Source organism: Nannospalax galili, unplaced genomic scaffold (genome assembly GCF_000622305.1).
Source record: "Nannospalax galili isolate Female #2095 unplaced genomic scaffold, S.galili_v1.0 scaffold875, whole genome shotgun sequence".
Taxonomy (NCBI): domain Eukaryota; kingdom Metazoa; phylum Chordata; class Mammalia; order Rodentia; family Spalacidae; genus Nannospalax; species Nannospalax galili.
In genome coordinates this window covers 836959-857883 of record NW_008337059.1, presented here as the reverse complement: position 1 = coordinate 857883, position 20925 = coordinate 836959, and the positions used below count along the sequence as shown (strand labels likewise).

General features: G+C 39.3%; 1 protein-coding gene across 2 annotated transcripts in view; it reads right to left on the bottom strand.

The window, feature by feature from the left end:
• Hpse2 (heparanase 2 (inactive)) overlaps positions 1-20925 on the bottom strand; it is a 785472-nt gene that overhangs the window by 673391 nt on the left and 91156 nt on the right. For both annotated transcript variants that reach the window (XM_008831949.2, XM_008831950.2), the window contains exon 3: positions 6409-6570. In XM_008831949.2, coding sequence (XP_008830171.1) covers positions 6409-6570 — 162 coding nt within the window. The remainder of the gene's footprint in view (positions 1-6408; positions 6571-20925) is intronic.

Genomic DNA, 20925 nt, shown 5'->3' with positions numbered 1-20925 from the left:
TCAATATTTCTTACTCATAAATATTTAAATAAATATTTTTAATCATTAAATTTGCTTCTTGGCAATTTCACACATGTATATAATACATTCTGAGTACTCTCACCCCTACCCCCTTTTACCTACCTCCCATTCCCATTAACCCTATCTCTTCCCTACAAACCCTTTTCCCACATACATGTATTTTTATCTTGTTTTGTGAGCCACTGAGATTAATTAGCCAAGGCCATCTGTGTGATCACAGGGTTGGAAATGTCCATTGGTGTCTGATAGGTTCACCAGTGCGCACACAACTAAAGACAATGACTTTTTAAAATTAATTAATTTTTTAATTTTATGTGTATGTATGTATTGCCTGCATGTAGGTAAGTGCACCTGTGTTGTGCAATGCCCACGGAGGTCAGAAGAGGCTGTCGGATCCCCTGGGACTGGAGTTACAGACAGCTGTTAGCTGCCATGTGGGTGCTGGGATATGAAACCGGGTCTTCTGCAAGAACAACCAGTGTTCTTAACTGCTGAACCATCTCTCCAGCCCTGACTTTTTGTAATGTACATTTTTATTGAACTTTTGCACATTACATGCGAAACATCTTAATCATCTTTATAACCCCTCTCCCATCTGCACCCCCCCATAACCTCCCCACTGGATTTCATGCATTCTGTCATATATGTTAAAGCCTATCGAGTCAAGATTTTGTAGCCAGATGTCCCTTAGTGCAAGTTCATCCACTGGAGTCTAGTCAGCCTATCTAGAATCACTCCCCTAAAGGTCAATTCTCCCTCACCCAGCAGTAATCAGCTGACAATAATTCTTTGGCTAAGGTTGGAGCCTGCTGTCCATTTCCCCAATTCTATGCTGGCTTTTTGTCTGACAATGACTCTTTTGTTTAATATTTTATTTATTTTTATTTCATGTGTATGTGCATATTGTCTGCATGTTGGTAAGTTCACCAGTGTCGTGCAATGCCCGAAGAGGACAGAAGAAGCTGTCAGGTCCCCTGAAACTGGAGTTATGGACAGTTGTTAGCTGCCATGTGGGTGCTGGGATTCAAACCTGGGTCTTCTGCAAGAACAGCCAGTGTTCTTAACTGCTGAGCCATCTCTACAGCCCCAACAATGACCCTTTTTGACCCATGCATCTCACTTCAAGAAATTTTCACTGCAAAAATAACTTTCTCCTCTCTCTCTCTCTCTCTCTCTCTCTCTCTCTCTCTCTCTCTCTCTCTCTCTTCCTCTCTCCCCCCGCCCCCATCTCTCTGTGTTGGGGTGAGGTGAACATGAGTGCCAGGTCCAAATTTGGGCTTTGAGCTTGCAGACAGCCTGTCATGGGATCCTTTTGCCTCTATAATCACATAAGCCAATTCTCTTAATAAATTATCTCCCATGCATGTGAATAGTGTATATGACATACATAAACAAAAAATGTAGACATATATGTATATACATAAACATTTATACATATATGTATCTCCTATTGGTTTCCGTCTCTCTGGAGAACTTCAGTACAGTGGGACTAACCTGCAAATGTTTTATATTGAAAAGTTCATATATTCAAATATACATACATTGGAGTGAGACCATCTTCAGCGCTGCAGATATATAATCTAAAGTGACACAGTTCATATCCCTCTTCATTAACAAGCATGCAAACAAATATCACACAATTCTGCTAACTAATAACTTCCTTGGTAATACTTAAACATATCTTTGATAAAATTGGTAGTGAATATCATGGAAGGGAGAGGAACTGATATCAGAACCTGCTTCTGTTGTGCTGTACACCTAACCACAACACCTACATTCACACTGATAGACAAGAAGACTTAGCTAATGGAGAGATGAGACTGTTTCAAGCTTATGGAAGAGAGTAGAAAAAAATGGAGTATTTAATGATAGAGTTTGTGCATGTAAGTTATAGTAGATTCACATCAAGTAGAAAAATTTAAGAAATAAGAATGAGTAAAATTGGAAGGCAGACGTATCTCCTAGGATCTCAAAAACAATACCACCCTACGGAGAAGCTACTGGGGTCATTTAGAAAATACAAAAGACTTTTTTTTCAAGCCATTAGCAAAATTAATTTTAAAATATGATTGCAAGCAATAAATATTATCAGAAATTATTTTAAGCTTACACAAACTGCCAAGTTAATGATGCAGATAATTATTAAATAACAGTAACAGTGAAAAAATGATCTCTTTAAATTGAGATGATAAAGAGGGGCTACAACAAACATTCAAATCAAAAATTATTTTTGTGCTTAATTGAATGCAGTGGCTTTATATTTACCTAAAAACAGTCCTGCGGGCATTTTGGTGTGTTTGCCCTGAAATAGCCTTGTTGCACTAATTTGAACTCTTTCACTCAGTTGACGTCCACAGTGTAGACCATAACAAGGAATTACAATGTTTGGCTGCATTCGTCACATAACACAAGGAACCCAATCACACAAATCTCACTCTAATTCAGAGCTTAAGAACTAAAGGATGAGTTACAAAGCCAAATGGCAGCCAATTCATGACAAAAAGTCCTCATAAAGAAATACTGAACAGTGTCCATAGTAATGCCACTCATTTACAGTGGCTACATGGTTTCAAGCTGTCAATAGCAGGGAATTAATGGATTTCACAGCACAACATTTTTTATTTGACCTCATTTCAGCATCACTCACTATTTTCTACATATTATCCACAATGCTACACAAATATACTACTTGCCCTCCAAGAATCAATGTTCTAAATTAAATTCTGGAAAAATTAATTCCCCTGAAGGTTGATTTAACTTTCATGTTTCTCATTTGATTATAGTACAAAGATTCATCACAAATGTTCAACCTATACCTTTAAAGGAGGAAGAGAGTGTGGGAAACTGAAACTTGCAAAGTTTGTTGGGACATGTCAATATTATCCCTTAAAAATGGTCTTCAGGGGCTGGAGAGACGGCTGAGCAGGTAAGAGCACTTGCTGCTCTTGCAGAGGACCCATGTTCAGTTCCATCAGCCACGTGGCAGCTAACAACCATCTGTAACTCCAGTTCCAGGGATTCTGACGCTCCCTTCTGGCCTGCACGGGCACTAGGCACACATATGGTGCATATACATAACATGCAGCAAAACACTCACACATAAAATAAAAATAATCTTTAAGAAGAAAAATCATCTTCAGATTAACTCATATTCTAGAAATCGTAGAACATTTTCAACAAGTTTATACAGCACTACAATATTCCTTCCCTGATATGCACAGTAACAACACTCATGCTGGAGAAACTTCTGTAGAATCATACATATCCGTATCAGTGAGTTGGTGTGAAAAGTGCAAAACAGAACTTGTCACCATTTAAAGTAGTTCCATAGCTGATGCTCTACTGGAACTACTCTATCACCTTCCAGTAACCTTGTGTGCTTGCTTCAAAGCTCCTCAAGGCTGAGTAAAGCTAACATTATTTACAATGCTATGCAAATCATTCACGTAAGAGCATTAAGACAAGCTCAAAAGCATTGGAAAAGGGTTGGCAAGATGGTTTAGTGGGCAAAGGTGCTTGCTACCATGTCTAATGACCTCAGTTCATTCCCTGGGACCACTTAGTGGAAGAAGAAACCAACTCCCACAGGTTGTCCTCTGACCTACACAATAAATAAATAAATAAATAAATACCCATTGAAAAATATTAAAAATATGATGTAATGGGGAAATGCAATGCATTCAAGTTTATTTCTCTATATCAGTTTCCATTAACTGAGGTATCAGTAGAGCTGCAAAGTTGTTTCCTATTAGTAAGCGATTTAGAAGACCTTAAAAAATAGCATATCATCCTCTCTCATCTGAATGGTAGCTGTTTCAAAGGCATCACTAGCTGAAATACATGCTCTGCAGTGCTGCTTCTCACCTCCACCAAGGGTAACATGCCTATCAGCTACAGGTGGAAAATCTAAAGATAAGGACCTGAGTGTGACATGGAACATATACTTTTGACAATTTCACGTTTCAAACATTATTTTTATTAAGCTTACTGGGTTCTTGGGGTCATTCCATATTTAAGAATATATACCACTAACTTATGAGGAGGCAATTACTATGCATTCCTATCCACACACATGAAAGTCTGTAAGTAATTGGAGAGGGTGGGAAAACTTTTTTAAAGTCCATTTTTTCTGATATTTTAGTAGTCCAGTTTTCTCATTATATTCCCACATTAAGTATTTTCATTGCAAATATTTCATATCTTATGCCAGAGCTATAAAAAATAAGTAGACTATCATCAAGTAGAAATACTGGAGTAGGTGTTCTGAATGCATTGGTAAAGAAAGTCACTTCATTTGAGAGGTCTCTGCCCCTTCAACTTCACCCTCCTTACCAATATACATTCATCACTGAAAAGGGAAATATTTACAAAACTTAGTTTAGTTATGTTTAAATATTATGTTTAGCTGTCTGGAGACCATGTTCTCAAGATTTATACAAGAAATCAAGGATTAAACTTCATAACAATTAGAAAACCACACTGTGTAAAATCAAAGACTTAGTTAAAGGACATTAAAATAGTTTTAACCATTGGTGCTAAACTGAAATGACTCCATCTTTTCCCAACACCTGGAACCAAAACCTTTTGAACTTTCATGTAAACAAACCAGGGCACACCAAATGCTGTCTGCTACAAGGTACCACCTCTGTACAAAGGCATATGGGTGAAAAATGTGGAAAGTGCCTAAGGACTCTTTGAAGTAGCTCGGGAGAAGTGAAAGCAGGAAAGAGGCTCTTCTCTAGGGTAAGTTTGTTTAGTGGAAAGTAAGCAAGTTGTCAGGGTAAAAGTTGACAATGTTGATTCCAACAGTTTGAACTGTGAATAAACATCCAAAGGGATTATGTTACTGAGAATTAGGAAAGATTCCATTGAACTCAATAGAACACTTGTGTTTTCAAAGATAATATGCCTTCAAGTTGTACTCTGGATCCACAGTTTAGGACTAGAATTACCCTAAGCCCTTTGTATGCCATATTAAAGAACACAGGGTATGACCCCTCTAATACAATTCTGAAAATATTAGAATAAGGGTGAAATAAAAATTATTTGATTTCAAATCACTAATTGGAAAAATTAGTGTGTGTGTGTGTGTGTGTGTGTGTGTGTGTGTGTGTGTGTGTCTACATTTTGAGGTAGGCTGAAGAAACCTAGAGAAAAATCTATGTTCTTCTCAAAAATCTAAACTTAAACTCAGTTTTACTAACCAATTTAGGGAAATACATGCACAGGCCACGAATCATTTTTAAGTTTTCCCTCCTTAATGACCTATCAAAGAGCAAAAAACAGGGCCTATACTTATGAAATCCATAATCCTCTTCTCTGCTCACCAAAGCCACATTTAAATCTGGCTTTCATCTCATGCTGTTGGGTTTTCCACCAGGTACAAGATGAAAAGTTGGAAGAGTCTTGTGCTTTTTCAAAAGCAAAACAATTTGGTTGCCACTCAGCAATTCCTGGTGAAATGCCAGGAAGCCTGTAAAAAAAGTTAAAATTTTCCTAACTTAGAGTTCACAAAAATAAGTATGAAATGTTCATAGACTGTCAGATACTCCATCTTTTTATTTTTTAACCATTCATAAACAAAAGAAAATACCCTTTTGACTTGTTAAAAATTCATGCACATCAATATGCAAATCTGCCTTGTATGCACTCAAGAAAATGAAAGCAACTTGGACTGCTCTTCTTAGTTCATATTAAATCTTAATGATTCTCACGTTAGAGTCTATTGTTAGACTCATTTCCAAAACCTAAGAAAGACAAGCAACTGGCATGTTCTTCGCTAGAAAAGTTTATAGGCAGCCCTGAAAAAATTTGTTTTTCCTTGCAGCTCTGACACACAATCAGATTCTTTCTACAATCAAGGATGGAAGAGAGTACAGGTCAGCCTCATAGCCTCTTACTCTAAAAAAAAAATCACATTCCCTAGATATTTTCAAACAACATCAGGAATAGAATATTCTCGGCTCTGTCTGAAGAGCATTATCTTTTTTACATTTCATCTTTATATTTACTGAGTTCATAGAAAGGACATACAAAGGAGAGAATAGCTGCTTCTTAAAAGATTCCAAATTTAGTAATCCTCTCAAATATACTGGCACACATCTAGAAAGTTGTATTTTTGCAGACTACATTGGGTTTTCATTGGTTCTTTTGAGAAAATACATGCAGAATCACCCATGACATTAAACCAAAAACATCTGCAAACTACAAGAAATTATTTGTTATAGAATGAGAAGAATCATTACAATTAAAAAGGTGATAAAGTGGGTAGAGACATGCAGGTGAGCACTCATCTGATGCCATACCAGTGTCTCCTAAGCATCAACTGATAAAGAACATAAATATATAATAATACTCTAACAGCCTAGCAGACCCCAGTAGCCTTACCTGTTAGTATGAGATTACTGTAAGTATTGGAGAACTGCTCCTTTAGAAGAACCAGATGCATCTGAGCTGCCTTCTCTCTCTGGAGCTCCAGCATGATATCAGGGTGCTGGGCAATCTTACAGCCTTTCTGTTTATCCAAGGCAACATCACTCCGCACAATGTCTACAAAAACAAATAAGGCAAACAATAAAAACAATAGAAACTGAAAAAGAAAAACATATTCACAGTCTTATTTTGCCCAACATGACAGAATTTGTATGCTGTTAGCATTTTTAACAAGCTAAAAAGATGGGAAAGTTCTAATTCAGAGCAACCTTTAATTCTAACTTCATGATGAATCCTATAAATTTCTCTCATTTCCAAATTCTTGCACAATTTCTCTGAATCTTTCTCTCTCTCTCTCTCTCTCTCTCTCTCTCTCTCTCCTCACTAAAGGTTTCAGTCATACATGCTTCTTCCTAGATTACCTCCAAAACTTATTTACTTCTTGGGGCCTTTTCTTAACACCTTTTGCTATTCTCTAGATACAATAATAATACAAATTTGAATACTAGGGACTATGAAGATCATTTCCTCTACCTTATGCCTTAAAACTGCATGTATATATTCTAGATATTTGGCCTAGTTTCAAATTCACACTCCTGCCACATCACTCAGCCTAAGTCAGGGCTTCCATTCCATGTGTTACCTGATCAGAGTTTCTCCTGCCATTTTTCTCATATTACTGAGTGTTCTGTTAGCTTTTGTCAACTTTCAACTTGACACAAACACAGACATACCTGGGAAGAGGGAATCTCAATTGAGAAATTTCTTCAGATTGGCTTGTGGGTCTGTCTGTGGGGCATTTTTTTAAATTGCTAATTGATGTAGGAGTACCCAGCCCACTGTGGGTGTATCATCCCTGGGTATAAGGGCCTGAGCTGTATAAGAAACGTAGCTGAGCAAGCCAGGGAGAACACTCCCATAAGCAATTTTCCTCCATGGTTCCTGCTTCTGCTTCCATTTGAGTTCCTGACCTGACTTCTCCAAGCTATGGACGGTTACCTGGGAGGTAGAGATGAAATAAACCTTTGCATCCCTTAAATTGCTTTTGGTCATGGCGCTTATCACAGAAACAGAAAGCAAACTAATACATTGGGGAAATAGTTTCAATCTGACAAAGAATCATTTTTTCAATCCAGAAAGATTTTGTGAGTATCTGAAGTAAGATGAGATACAGAGTGGCTGAGCAGAACTACCTTTTCCTGTTATTTTATCATCAATGGCAGGTTGTTTTTACACTTCAATGTGATTTTTGTATATGGATGACTTTTACAAAATGGACACAATCTGGCCCAATCTTTTACCTAACCTTGGAACCAAAAAGTTACTATTAATAATATAAACAAGCTCACTGAGTGACAAGCCTCTTGTGACCTGGGCATATGACCCTACTCCCTCAGGACCCCACCTTGACCTCCACCCAAGATAGTATAAGATAGTATATGAATGTGGATATGCATGCTTTACATATCAAAGCACTGAAAGCAGTGTGCCTTTCTCATTGCAAACATGAAAGAAATTGAGTGTGTGATATTCTAGGCCTAGGTGTCAAGGGCAAGACTCTCTGATGAGATAGGCTGGGTCATGACTTTTACTTCCCCATTTCATGCTGGAAATACCATTTCAATAAAAGAATAAGGGAAGCCCTGGCTCAAGAGGGCAGTTCTGAGAGACAACTGAAGAAACAGGTGCTTGGCAGTTCAGTCTACTCTTGGCTTATAAATGCATCACTGTAATGTGGCTTAGAAACACCACAATTTTGTACACAAAGTAAACATACTCTCCAGAAATGTCTTCCTCAAAAAGAAACATTCATATAGAATGCTTCTCAATAAATAGGAAACATTCTATGTGCCACAGTACCTGGAAGCCAACATAATTCAGCTGGTTCTAATAAGAGAAAATGATGCTATCAACAGCAATCTGTCAACTCTAGAAATTTTCAGGTTTTGCAAAGCTAACTAAAAGATTTTAGAGGAAATAACTTAAAAGATAATCTCTAACACTGCTAACACAAATAGTTTAAGAATGGAAAAAACATTGACCATGTTAATGGCACCAATAGAAAAGAGTTGGTTCTTTAAGCAATTCTCAGAAACAGCTATAAGAAAATAGAGGCCATTGCATGAAGAGTATAATATTATTTAGACAAGCTTTTATTAGATGCCCAAAAGAATATCCCATATATAAACAGAAACACAAGGCAATGTGAGTTAAGATGTATGAAACACAATAATTAGACAGATATAGAAATAGTCTACTCTAGTTCTTGGATGACAACAAGAGCACGCTGGAAATAATGCATTATTTATGCCTATATAGACAATAAAGTCAGATAATTTAACATAAACTAATCTTACAGATTTTATGAGAAATATGCAAACAGTGCATTAAATCAAAGGTACACTCCAGTATTAAGATGATCCAATATAAGATAAGAGGAATAGTGTACTTATTTAAATTATACAAAATAAAACATTTTAGATTACCACATTGAGTCCTTACAAAAATCTTATAAAAAGTATGCGGCAGACACAATCACTCCTCCTGTGCCTTCTTCCTCTATTACAGAGACCAAAAGCTGCAGCATGTAACTTTCTAGCTTCCCTTGAAGGAAAGAAGGTCCATAGAACATGGTTATAGCTAATAGTTCAGCTCTGAGAAGAGACAAGATACACTGTGCCCCACATCACTTCCATACCTGATGAACTTCAAAATAAAAAAAAAAAAACAAACATCTGAGAAGGAAATGAGAAGATACTGCCCCCCCCATTTCCTTGGAAAGGCCAAACTTCTGACTTCTTTTGACATTCTTTTCTGCATTTGATTGTCTTAGATTTACTTTATTTTGTTTCCCTCCTTTAGCCTATCTTTATCCAGTAATATCTACTAATTAACTAACTTGAATCTTTTCTCCTGTGCTTTCTCATTTTCATTCTTTTTTATATGTATTCTGTTTTCATTAATGTAAATATTTTTAAACTATTTTAATCCTTTCCAGTTTCTTTTCTATGGTCATTGGTGTTGGAGATGTCATTTTAACAGGTGTTGTGGGGGGGGGCGTTGTTTGTTTTGTTGTTTACTATTTGTAGAACTTTGCTTTTTACCAGGGACCAAGCTCAGCATGTTGAAGGGTGGGTACAATGATACTGAGATACACCCACGTTTCAGGTGAATTTGAACCTTATACCATTCACAACTTGGTCCCAATGTAGGTGGATAATTGAACATAAGGAAATGAGAGACAAAAGCCTACAGCTGACATTTCTGCCCCAAGAAGGCACAGACTTGAGCCGGGGGAGCTTGAGATTAATGAATATTAACCTCTATAGCAGTAATAGATAAAAGATAACACAATTGGTGCAGTCATGCCATACACAAAATGACATTAGCACAGGTCATTACCATTGCCTTTCAAATTACACACTATTAACAAGACTAAAGAAGTAACCACAGAGTATTCAATTCAGGTCATATACTTTTCTGTCTACAATATAACTAATTAAACATACAGACCCCACTCACATGAGCCCTACAGAAGAAGTAAATTAAGTCAGGTTCCAAAACTAAGCACACAATCAGAACTGCTCCCCAAATATGCCTAAAAAGCCACAGGAAACCTACAATACTTGATCCAATTATAACTAAGCTCAATAATAACTTGGTGTGGAATCACACACCTGTAATTCTAGCACTCTGGATTTGGAGTCAGGAGAATGAGGAATTCAAGGCCAGCTTCATCTATATACCAACTTCAAGGCCAACCTGGGCTACATGAGACCCCCCCAACACATACAAAAAATAATTAAACTCAATACTATACCATAATGAAAGGGAAAATCAAAAGAAAGTCATGAAATAAGAAAACGTACATGTAAAAGTGAAAGAGATATCAGTCTTAACAGATATGCAATTCTCAAAATAGAAACACAAGAAATATGGAAAATAAGCAACAGACACCTTCAAAACGCCATTACTCTTGCTTAAATGCCCCACAAATATATCAATATCAACAAAATGATTAATGAAGAGTTCCAAAGAATGGCTTTCCATTAAGATTGAGGACCTCCAAGAGAACACAGAACAACATCCTGAATGAATAGAAGATAATGGAAGACGCAAATGAGACGCTCAACAAAGAAATGGAAATAGCAGTCCTGAGCAAAACAAACAGCGCTGGAGGGGTTACTATAACAGCTTTTAAGTTACATTGCGGTAGGAAAGTAATAAAAACATCGCAACACTGGCAGAAAAACAGACATGTAAATTAATAGAAGACAGAAGACCCAAACGTAAGCACACGTAATTATAGCCATTTGATAGTCACAAAGATGCCAAAAGCATACACTGGAGGAAAGAGAGCATCTTCAACAAATGGTACTGGGAAAACTGGATCTCCACATGTAGATGAATGAAGTTAGAACTATACCTATCACCCTGCACAAAAATCAACTCCAATGGATCAAAGACCTCAGAGTAAAACTTGAAACTCTGAAACTGCTAGAATAAAACATAGGTAGCACCCTACAAGATACAGGCGCAGGAAAGGACTTTCTGACTAGGACTCCATTCACTCAGGAATTAAGGTCAACAAATGACAAGTAGAACCTCATAAAACTAAAAATCTTTCTGTACAGCAAAGAAAACAGTCTAGTAAAGAGGAAACTTGAGGAGTGGGACAGAATCTTCACCAGCTACACATTTGATGGAAGGTTAATACCCAGAATATCAATGAAACAAGGAATAAAGAAAACAAATGACATAATTTTAAAAAATTGGGCTACAGATTGAAAGAGAGAATTCTCAAATAAGGAAGAAAACCAGCAGTCCGGAGAGAGGGTTCAGCGGTTAAGAGCACTGGCTGCTTTTGCAGTTTGATTTCTAGCACCCACATGGCAGCTGACAACAGTCCTTAACTCTAGTTCCAGGGGATCCAATGCTCTCTTCTGACCTCCACAGGCACCGCATGACACAAGTACACTTGCATACATGCATGAAATACACTCATACACATAAAAAAATAAATAATAAATAAAAGCATCAGGCGTGGTGGAGCATGCCTTTAATTCCAGCATTCAGGAGGCAGAAAGAAGCAGGGAGATCTCTGTGAGTTCAAGACCAGCCTAGTCTACATAGAGCATTCCAGGCCAGCTGGGGCTACAGGAGACCCTGTCTCAAAAAAGACCAAAATATATATAGTAATAATAATAACCATAAATTAAATAAAAATGGCTAAGAAATATCTTTAAAAGTATTCAACATCTTTAGTAATTAGGGAAATGCAGATTTAAAAAATACTTCATCTTACCTCAGTCAGAATGGCTAAGATCAAGAAAACAACTGACGGGGGCTGGAAAGACGGCTCAGTGGTTAAGAGCACTGTCTGCTCTTACAGAGGACTAGGGTTCAATTTCCAGCACCCACAAGGAGGCTAACAACCATCCATAACTCCAGTTCTAGGGGAATTGAACACCCTCTTCTGATCGACACTGGCATTACATGACACAGGTGCACTTACACACATGCAGGCAATAAAATTTTTTTAAAAGAAAACAACTGACAGATGCTGGCAAGGATGTGGGGAAGGGGACACTCATTCACTGTTGGTGGGCTTGCAAACTGATGCAGTCACTATGGAAATCAGTGTGGAGAATTCTCAAAAAGCTAAAAATAGATCTACCATAGACGCACCTATACCCCTGCTTGGCATGTACCCAAAGGACTCCATATCCTCCTAGAAGTGCTTGCTCGGCCATGTTCACTGCCACTCTAGGCACAATAGCTAGGAAATGGAACCAGTCCCTATGTCCTTCATCTAGGACTTCTGAATGGTTAATAAAATGTGGTACATATACATGATGAAATTCTACTCAGTTGTAAAGAAAAGTGAAATAATGAAATTTTTAGGTAAAGAGATGAAACTGGAAAATATTATACTGAGTGAGGTAACCCAGACCCAAAAAGACAAAAGCTAAGTGTTTTCTCTTATTTACAGATCCTAGTTCTGAATCTTTAGGTTTGAGTATATAACCTGGAGTAACCATAGAAGACAAGAAAGTAGAAAGGGACCATGGGGAAGGAGGAAGAAGCAGCTCTGGAGAGGGGGCTTGTAGGCATAAGTGCTATGAAGGGGGAAAAGGGGGAAATAGGGAGTCTCAACTGGGGAAGGGTGAGGGGGGTAATACAGAGGGAGAAGGAAGATGGAGAGAAACACTAAAGATAGAGAAACATTATTTTACAAGTTTCCTTAAATATACATATATATATATATACACACACACACACATATATACAAATATATGGAGCTTATGGGGGGCATTGTCATTCAAACCACCATATATATATATATATATATATATATATATATATATATATATATATGGAGTTATACCACCACATCTGATGGCAATGCTCCCTCCAGAGCCATAGACTACCTAACAAAAACCTCAGTATCAGACCAGGGAAACATCCCTTAGAGTTGTTAGTCAGCTGGTCCAAAGAGACTCCCCAAAACATATAGCCTATTGTCATTGCCCTTGACTGCCTCCCAGAACTTGAAGGTAAGACCCTATTGCTGAAGTTGTCACACACTTCAGACATAGGATTTGAGGAATCAGACTGGAACTGACCTGGAAGCCTGCTACTTAAGGACTAGCTTTTGTAGTATTGGAAGATAATATACAAGCTACAAGGAAGAAAAGCAATCAATAGTACTACCCAGCTGTGAAGTCCACAAACTACAACAATGAGCAGTCCAGCAAGATATCATCAAAGGTTTGATAATGACACTTATGTCTTGGGGGTAATCAGCAGCTATCTAACTGGACTTAAGATCTGCTAAATAGGAGGAAATTCATGCATAGTACTGTAATCCTAGGCAACTATTTGCAGCTAGAAAGGTCATAGACCTGAGGAAACTTAATGCTGCCATTTTCCTAAATCAATATAGTTTCTAATTGTATTCTAAGTACTTATCTTTACACCAACAGATAAGTATAGCTGTCACCCATGTTCAAAGAAGGTCAGCAGAGATAAGGGCTTCTAAAGAGCCACAACTGGTGAAACTGAAGAGAATAAATAACCATGGCAAATCCAGCCCCAGCTGGTAATCTCAGTACAACTTTTATACTTAAGACTCAAGAAACATTGCAGAAGAGGGAGCAGAAAAATTTTAAGAGCCAGAAGACCATGACATCAACTGCAAGATGGTGTCTTCTAGACATGACAGGGATGTCATAAAATCTCAACAATATGGTTACCTAAACAAGACCTGCATAATGACTACACTAATCAACATGCCAATGTGGATTGCGGTGGGGAAGGATTCAAAACACTTCACCAATAGATGAAGAGCTATAGGCAGCCAATGGCTGCTGAGAGAGAGTGAATCAGTCTCTCCAGAGATGGGGCCCCTGATAGATTATCTAATCCCTAGTGGTCAGCCCTAAACACATGTACATATGAGCAACACTAAAGGGACTCAGTAGGTTATATATACATATAACTATGATAATTAAAGAAGAAAAGGTCATGAATTTGAGAGGAAGTGGGGGGGGACATGGGAGGAGTTGGAGGGGGAGAAAGATGGAAATGATCTAAATACAGTACTCATATGAAATTCTTGAACACATGAGCATCACTAAACAGACTGTGCATTATATAATAATCAAAGAAGTTGAGAGGGAGTGGAGGGCATTGGGATGTGTTGGACAGGAACTTGGAGAGATGGAAATAATACAAATACAATACCCATATACGAAATTCTCAAAAATAAAATTTAAAAATAAATATATAGTAGTACATGCCTATAATTCTAGTCCTCAGAAGCTGAGTCAGAGGATCTAGAGTTCAAGATCATGCTGAGCTACAAAGCAAGCTTTATGAGCTACCCTTTTCTTACACAGGAAGGAAGGAAGGAAAAGAGGTAGGTAGGGAGGGAGGGAGGGAGGGAGGGAAAGAAATGAAGAAGAGAAAGAGAAAGAATTTATGGGGGGGCTAGAGAGATGGGTCAGCAGTTAGGAAAACATGGTGGCTATCAACCACCTATAATTCCAGCTCCAGGGGACCCGATACCCTCTTCTGATTCCCACGAGCATTGCACAACACAGGTACATTTATGTACACGTAGGCAGTACGCTGATACACATAAAATAAAAATAATGGATAAAATACTTTTTAAAAAATACACCAAGCACTGTTTCAATTACACAGGGGGCTGTGCAAACTCAGGGGTGAGAGGAATGCCTAAACTCGGGAGTTCCAAGACAATCTTAAGCATCTTAACAAGAGCCCATGCAATTAAAAAAATGAAAACATAAATCACCTCATAGTTTTGGGACCACAATGACATTGTTATATAGTTCAACTTCTGTTCTCTCTGCAAAGTGTGCAAGATCACATGTTACCACTTTGGAATAACGTTTATGCTGTTATTGCAGTACTGGATCCAGATGACCCTGGTGCAGGTTTGAGAGTGCGTTGACAGAACTCACACAAACTGATAAAGAATGAGTCTGGAGTCACTCCCTTCCTGGCTTCAATGTAGCTACTCTGACAGAAGCAGAAGGAAAATCCTGAAGACTCAGACTCTGAGAGGGCCACAGAACTTGAGAAGCGCTTCTGTGTGGAACGTCTTCAGCCCCCTGCTGAAGTATTTAATATTTAACTTGCTCACTCCAGTTGCCTTGTAGTTGAATTTCATGTTCTGTTCTCTGACCTCTAATTATCTCTCATTCTGTCTTCTTTCCCATTCTCTTCAGGTCCCAAGATTTACATACCATGACTTCAAAATGTTTCTCAGTATTGTCCTCATCTTTATAATTCCAAGTATTACTATCTATCTCAAATCTCAATGACTAACACAATTCAAGACAGTGATCAAAGGATTTCACACTCATTCAACATACCATCTTTAGAAAAGAATCTTTCCTTTGCAAATGGTTTTTATTAGGTAATATTTCAACAGAGAAATGTCCGAAGAATACTCAGCTACACCTATGTACCCCCACAATCAGTTACAACCATCCTTTCATAATATTTTGCTATGTTTGTTTCAGGTTTGTTAACATACTGATAGCTCAGAAACATTTAAAGCTGTCTGCATATCCCTATGGTCTGCTTGCTTGCTTGCTTGCTTGCATGCTTGCTTGCTTGCTTGCTTGCTTCCTTGCTTCCTTGCTTCCTTGCTTGCTTGCTCATCTGTTTATTTTGCAGTGCAAGGCCTCACACATGCTAGGTATGACTGGGTAGCCTCTCAGAGGCATAGCACCTTCAAGAACACTATGAAGGTTAGCCAGTAGGGATGAAGTTTACAGGTTGGTATCAGCTTGGTTTCTCCATGTCCTATGACTTAAACATGTGGCACTTCAGCTACAAAACAGTATTTTTATAGCTCATTTTTCTTTAGTCTTACAGAAGTCAGTCAAAGTAAAGTTACTTAGGTCACCTGTTTTCTTCTCCAAGCTTTTTAAAAATTTTATTTTTTATTTTTATTTTATGTGTATGAGTGTATTGCCTGCATGTAGGTAAGTGCACCCGTGTCTTGCAATGCCCACGGAGGTCAGAAGAGGCTGTTGGATCCCCTGGAACTGGAGTTACGGACAGTTGTTAGCTGCCATGTGGGTGCTGGGATTCAAACCCAGGTCTTCTGCAAGAATAACCAGTGTTCTTAACCACTGAGCCATCTCTCCAGCCCCTCTCTCCAAGCCTTTAATCTAGTTGTGTCATTCGTCCCAATATAGTAGATCATTTTTCATATCTTCAGTCCACCTTGGGTCCTCCTAACTTCCTCAATAGCACTTAGTACTATCAGTTTTTATTGGATATTCTAATAGATTTGTAGAGGCAGCGCTTTGTAGTTTTAACTTCCATCTCCCTAATGACAATGATGGGAGTATTTTTTTCATATATTTACTTCCCAACCATATGTCTTCTTCAGTGAAGGGTCCATATTTCTTGCCTTTATTTGCTTGACTTTTTTCACTTTCTAATCTTTTAATTTTGAGTTCTTTGTATGTTCTGGACACAGATCCTTTACAAAATTTGGAAATTAAATGATTTTACCTAGTCTATAACTTTACTTTCTCATCTAGCCAATTCCAAAGCTATACAGATTTCTCCTACCTTTCCTTCTAGAAGTTTTGAACTTTGATATTTTCCATTTAGACATTTCATTTAAAGCTAATCTGTGTAAAAAATTTATCAAGGGCTGGAGAGATGGCTCAGTGGTTAAGAACACTGACTGCTCTTGCAGAGGACCCGGGTTTGATTCCCAGCACCCACATGGTGGCTACAAACCATTCTTAACTCCAGTTCCAGGGGAATCCAAAGCCCTCTTTGCACAACACAGGTGCACTCACATACATGCAGGCAATACACTCATACACATAAAATAAAAATAATGAATTTTTTAAATTTATCAAAACTTTATACAAATTTTATTTTCTATTTTCTACAGAGCATTCAGTCATTCATCATTTGTTTAAGCCTGTCCTTTCTCCACTAAGTTGCCTATACCTTTATTTAAAAAGTTAGTTGATGTTATTTGCATAATGTACTTCTTAGCTTCCTATTATGTTCCACTGATCTAATTGCTTATCCTTTTACTAATACCATCTTCCTTTTGTTACAATAGCTTCATACTGTCTTGAAATCTGGTTCTGCTGAGTTTGTTCTAACTTTTTTCTGATTTTTCATAACTGTTTTACACATTCTAGATCCCTTGCAATGTGTGCATGTGTCACTAGTCCATACAAACAAACAAGTATTTATAGAGTTTTCTGTAGATTTGGGTGAAATTGAGTTGAATCTATAGATCACACTAAGGAGAAGGGAGGTGTTAATAATATTGAGTCTTTGGATCTATGAACATTTTTCATCTCTCTCCATTTTTTATGTCTCTCAGCATTTTTATAGTTTTGAGGATAAATATTCTCTAAATATTTTGCTACATAGATTTATACCTTTTGATCCTATTATAAATAGTATATAGAGCAAATTTCAACATTTCTTGGAAATTTAAATGTAGGCAGAAAATTCACTTTTGAATATTGACATTGTAATCTGTAGCCTTGGTGAACTCACTTATTAGATCTAAAAGCTTTTTAATAGACTCTTCGGGGGTTTTCCATGTAGATTATCATCTTACTGTGAACAGAGACACTAATGTCTTCCCAATGCAACACCTGTTATTTCTTTGTCTTCATGTATTCACTAGCTAGGACTTCATTTTGGTGAATAAGAGATAAGGGGGAGAACATCCTTGCCTTCATCATTAAGGATTACACTGCTGTAAATTTCTATTTGTTTTGGTGTTGTTTTCATTGTTGTTTTGGTTGGGAACAGTGGACTTTATTGATGGCATCTGGCAAGTTAGGGTCTCTAAGCTCCTTCCTGTCTTCAGGGAGTTTGGAATGAAACCATAAGGAAGGAAAAATCTCAGAGTATTGGCTGCATGAGTAGAGATAAGGATTACCCAGAAGCTGAGAGACTCCTCCTCTATCTCCTCTCCTCTTACTGGGACAAAGGCCCTTATTCCTTAGAGGTCATGTGGGTCATAAAACCCATCACCCTGTTTCTAAACCAAAGTCGTGGTCATGCCAGGAAATGAGTTTAACAAATTAGTCCTTAAAAGCAATTATCATATGCAGCACTGAAAGTAGAAGAGTAAGTATCACTGTTAAAGTCATAGACAATCTGATCCTTGCTATAACTCAGGAAGCCCTTCCCAGGGCCTTCAGTGCCTACTTTTGTTTTTGGTTTGGGTTTTTAGGCTTTTTTTTTTTGAGACAGTCTCCCTGTAGCCCCAGCTGGCCTGGAACTCTGTATGTAAACCAGGCTGGCTTTAATCTCATAGAGGTCCTCCTAGCTCAACCTCCCCAGTGTTGGGATTAAAGACATTCAACCACCATGCCTAGTTTTACCACCTTCTTGATAAAGATTCATGATTGACACATTGAGGGTGGACAAACAGAAGGCTATACCAGTCATCTGTCCACAAGCTCAGGAACGACCCTGCACACAGTCTTAGAAGTGCCAGTGGATGCAGGAATGATATTCTAGGCAATTCCATGGTTGTTCCACTCCAGTTTCCACACCCAGTCTTATGGTTGGCTGTGATTTCATGATCTATGATCATGAGTTTCTCCATGATGCCAAAATTGTCCTAAATGATTTTGCTCAGGTAAGGCTAAGAAGTTGGTGCTGGATGCATTGATGAAAATCTTGAGGAAGCTGTCATACTTCTTGTGGTTAATGCTCAGGAAAAACATAGGAGTATCACCAGAAGCATAAATTTCCCTTTGGAGTCCTCCCCTCAAGTGAATCTCTGCTTTTTGTTTGTTTGTTTGTTTGTTTGTCTTTTTGAGACAGGGTCTCCCTGTAACCCCGGCTATCCTGGAACTCACTATGTAGACCAGGCTGGCCTTGAACTCACAAAGATCCTCCTGCCTCTGTCTCCCAAGTGCTGAGAGGCACACCCAGCTTCAACTGAATCTCTGCCCTCTCCATGACAGAAGGGTTATCTGTAGACTCACAATGGATCAACTACCACCTTCACACCATTTGATGTGGTCAGACTTTTACTCCTGGAAGATGAAAATGGACTTTCTGCTGAGCATATGCTTCCTGTTCTCTACCTTCATTATGCCACTGATCCTGCCATGGGTGGAATCATACTAGCATTAAGCAAACCACATAGTTGAAATCAATGAAGGGGTCATTTAGGGCAAAAAATATCTGCTTTTCCGAAGCTAGTAGCAGCCCTGATGACCAGGTATAAAATCAGATTAAATTTGTTTATTCCAGTCTTCACCATCTGTTCCAGGGATGTAGCTGGCATTGCAGGAGAAACCACAGTATGTTGAGCGGGGGTAGCAGAGAACACGTTAGGCATTTTTGCAGATGCTTTTTAACAGGTTAGGGTATTCCTAATCTTTTCAGATTGATGATATTTTTACACCGCCTGAGCATGGACGTTATTAAATTATTTTTTATCTATTTATTAAGACAATACACTTGTTGAATAATTCTTACAAATGTACAACCACGCTCCCGCCCTCAGGCCTCTCTTGGAGTAAGTCTACCGTGCAGCCCTCCGCTAGATGCTTTTTAACAGGTTAGGGTATTCCTAATCTTTTCAGATTGATGATATTTTTACACCGCCTGAGCATGGACGTTATTAAATTATTTTTTATCTATTTATTAAGACAATACACTTGTTGAATAATTCTTACAAATGTACAACCACGCTCCCGCCCTCAGGCCTCTCTTGGAGTAAGTCTACCGTGCAGCCCTCCGCTCCTTGACTCCGCCAGCCACGCTCACCCTTCCATCTCCCCCACTGTTCTCTACTCCAAGCTTGGGCCCTGTGCCATTCCTAGTCTTGGGGCCCCAGACACCTGGGGAGCCAGTGCTGCTTCCTGACCATTTTCACCTGGACCAGCTTGGTGCCTTCCTTGGGCCCCAGGAGTACTGCCTCTGGACCCAGCCCCGCCCTCACCTCCCTCTACTTCCCTGGTCCTGCAACACCCGACAGCCTCTTTCTGGGGCTGACAGCCTCTTACTGGGGGCTCCGAGGCTTACCTTTACTCTCCCTGATCCTTTGCATACAGTACAACCCAGCTACTCAATCCACTCCCTGGGAAATCTTGGGGCTTTCGGGGTGGGTCCATCGCGGAGCCCTCCACATTTACTCCCCCGGCCTCATTCGCCCTTCCATCTCCGCCGCTGTTCTCTGCTCCTGGTTTGGGCCCTGGGCCATTCCTGGTCTTGGGTCCCCAGACACCTGGAGAACTGGTGCTGCTTCCTGATCCTTTTCGCCCAAGCCAGCTTGGTGCCTTCCTTGGGCCCCAGGAGCACTGCTTCCACGGGACCTGGCCCCGCCCTCACCTCTCCCTGCTTCCCAGACCTGCACCACTGCCTAACTCTCCTGGACGCTCTCCCGCCCTTAGGCCTCTCTTGGGGTAAGTCTACTGTGCAGCCCGCCACGCCTTGACTCTGCCAGCCGCGCTCACCCTTCCATCTCCCCCTCTGTTCTCTACTCCTAGCTTGGGCCCTGTGCCATTCCTAGTCTTGGGGCCCCAGATACCTGGGGAGCCAGTGCTGATTCCTGACCCTGTTCACCCCGACTGGCTTGGTGCCTTCCTTGGACCCCAGGAGTACTGCCTCTGGACCAGCACCGCCCTCACCTCTCTCTGCTTCCCTGGTCCTGCCACACCTGCCAGCCTCTTTCTGGGGCTGACAGCCTCTTTCTGGGGCTCCAAGGCTTACCATGCCTCTCCCTGATCCTTTGCATCCAGTACAACCCAGCTACTCAATCTACTCCCTGGGAAGTCTTGGGCTTATTCCCACCCCATCAGCCTTTGCATCCCTGCGTGGCACAGCCACTGCCAGGGTCTCAGGTCAGTCCAACACCCAAGTTCCTGAGGCCAAAATCATTCTTAGAAGATTCCAGACCTAAGGAGAAAGTCTGAAAAC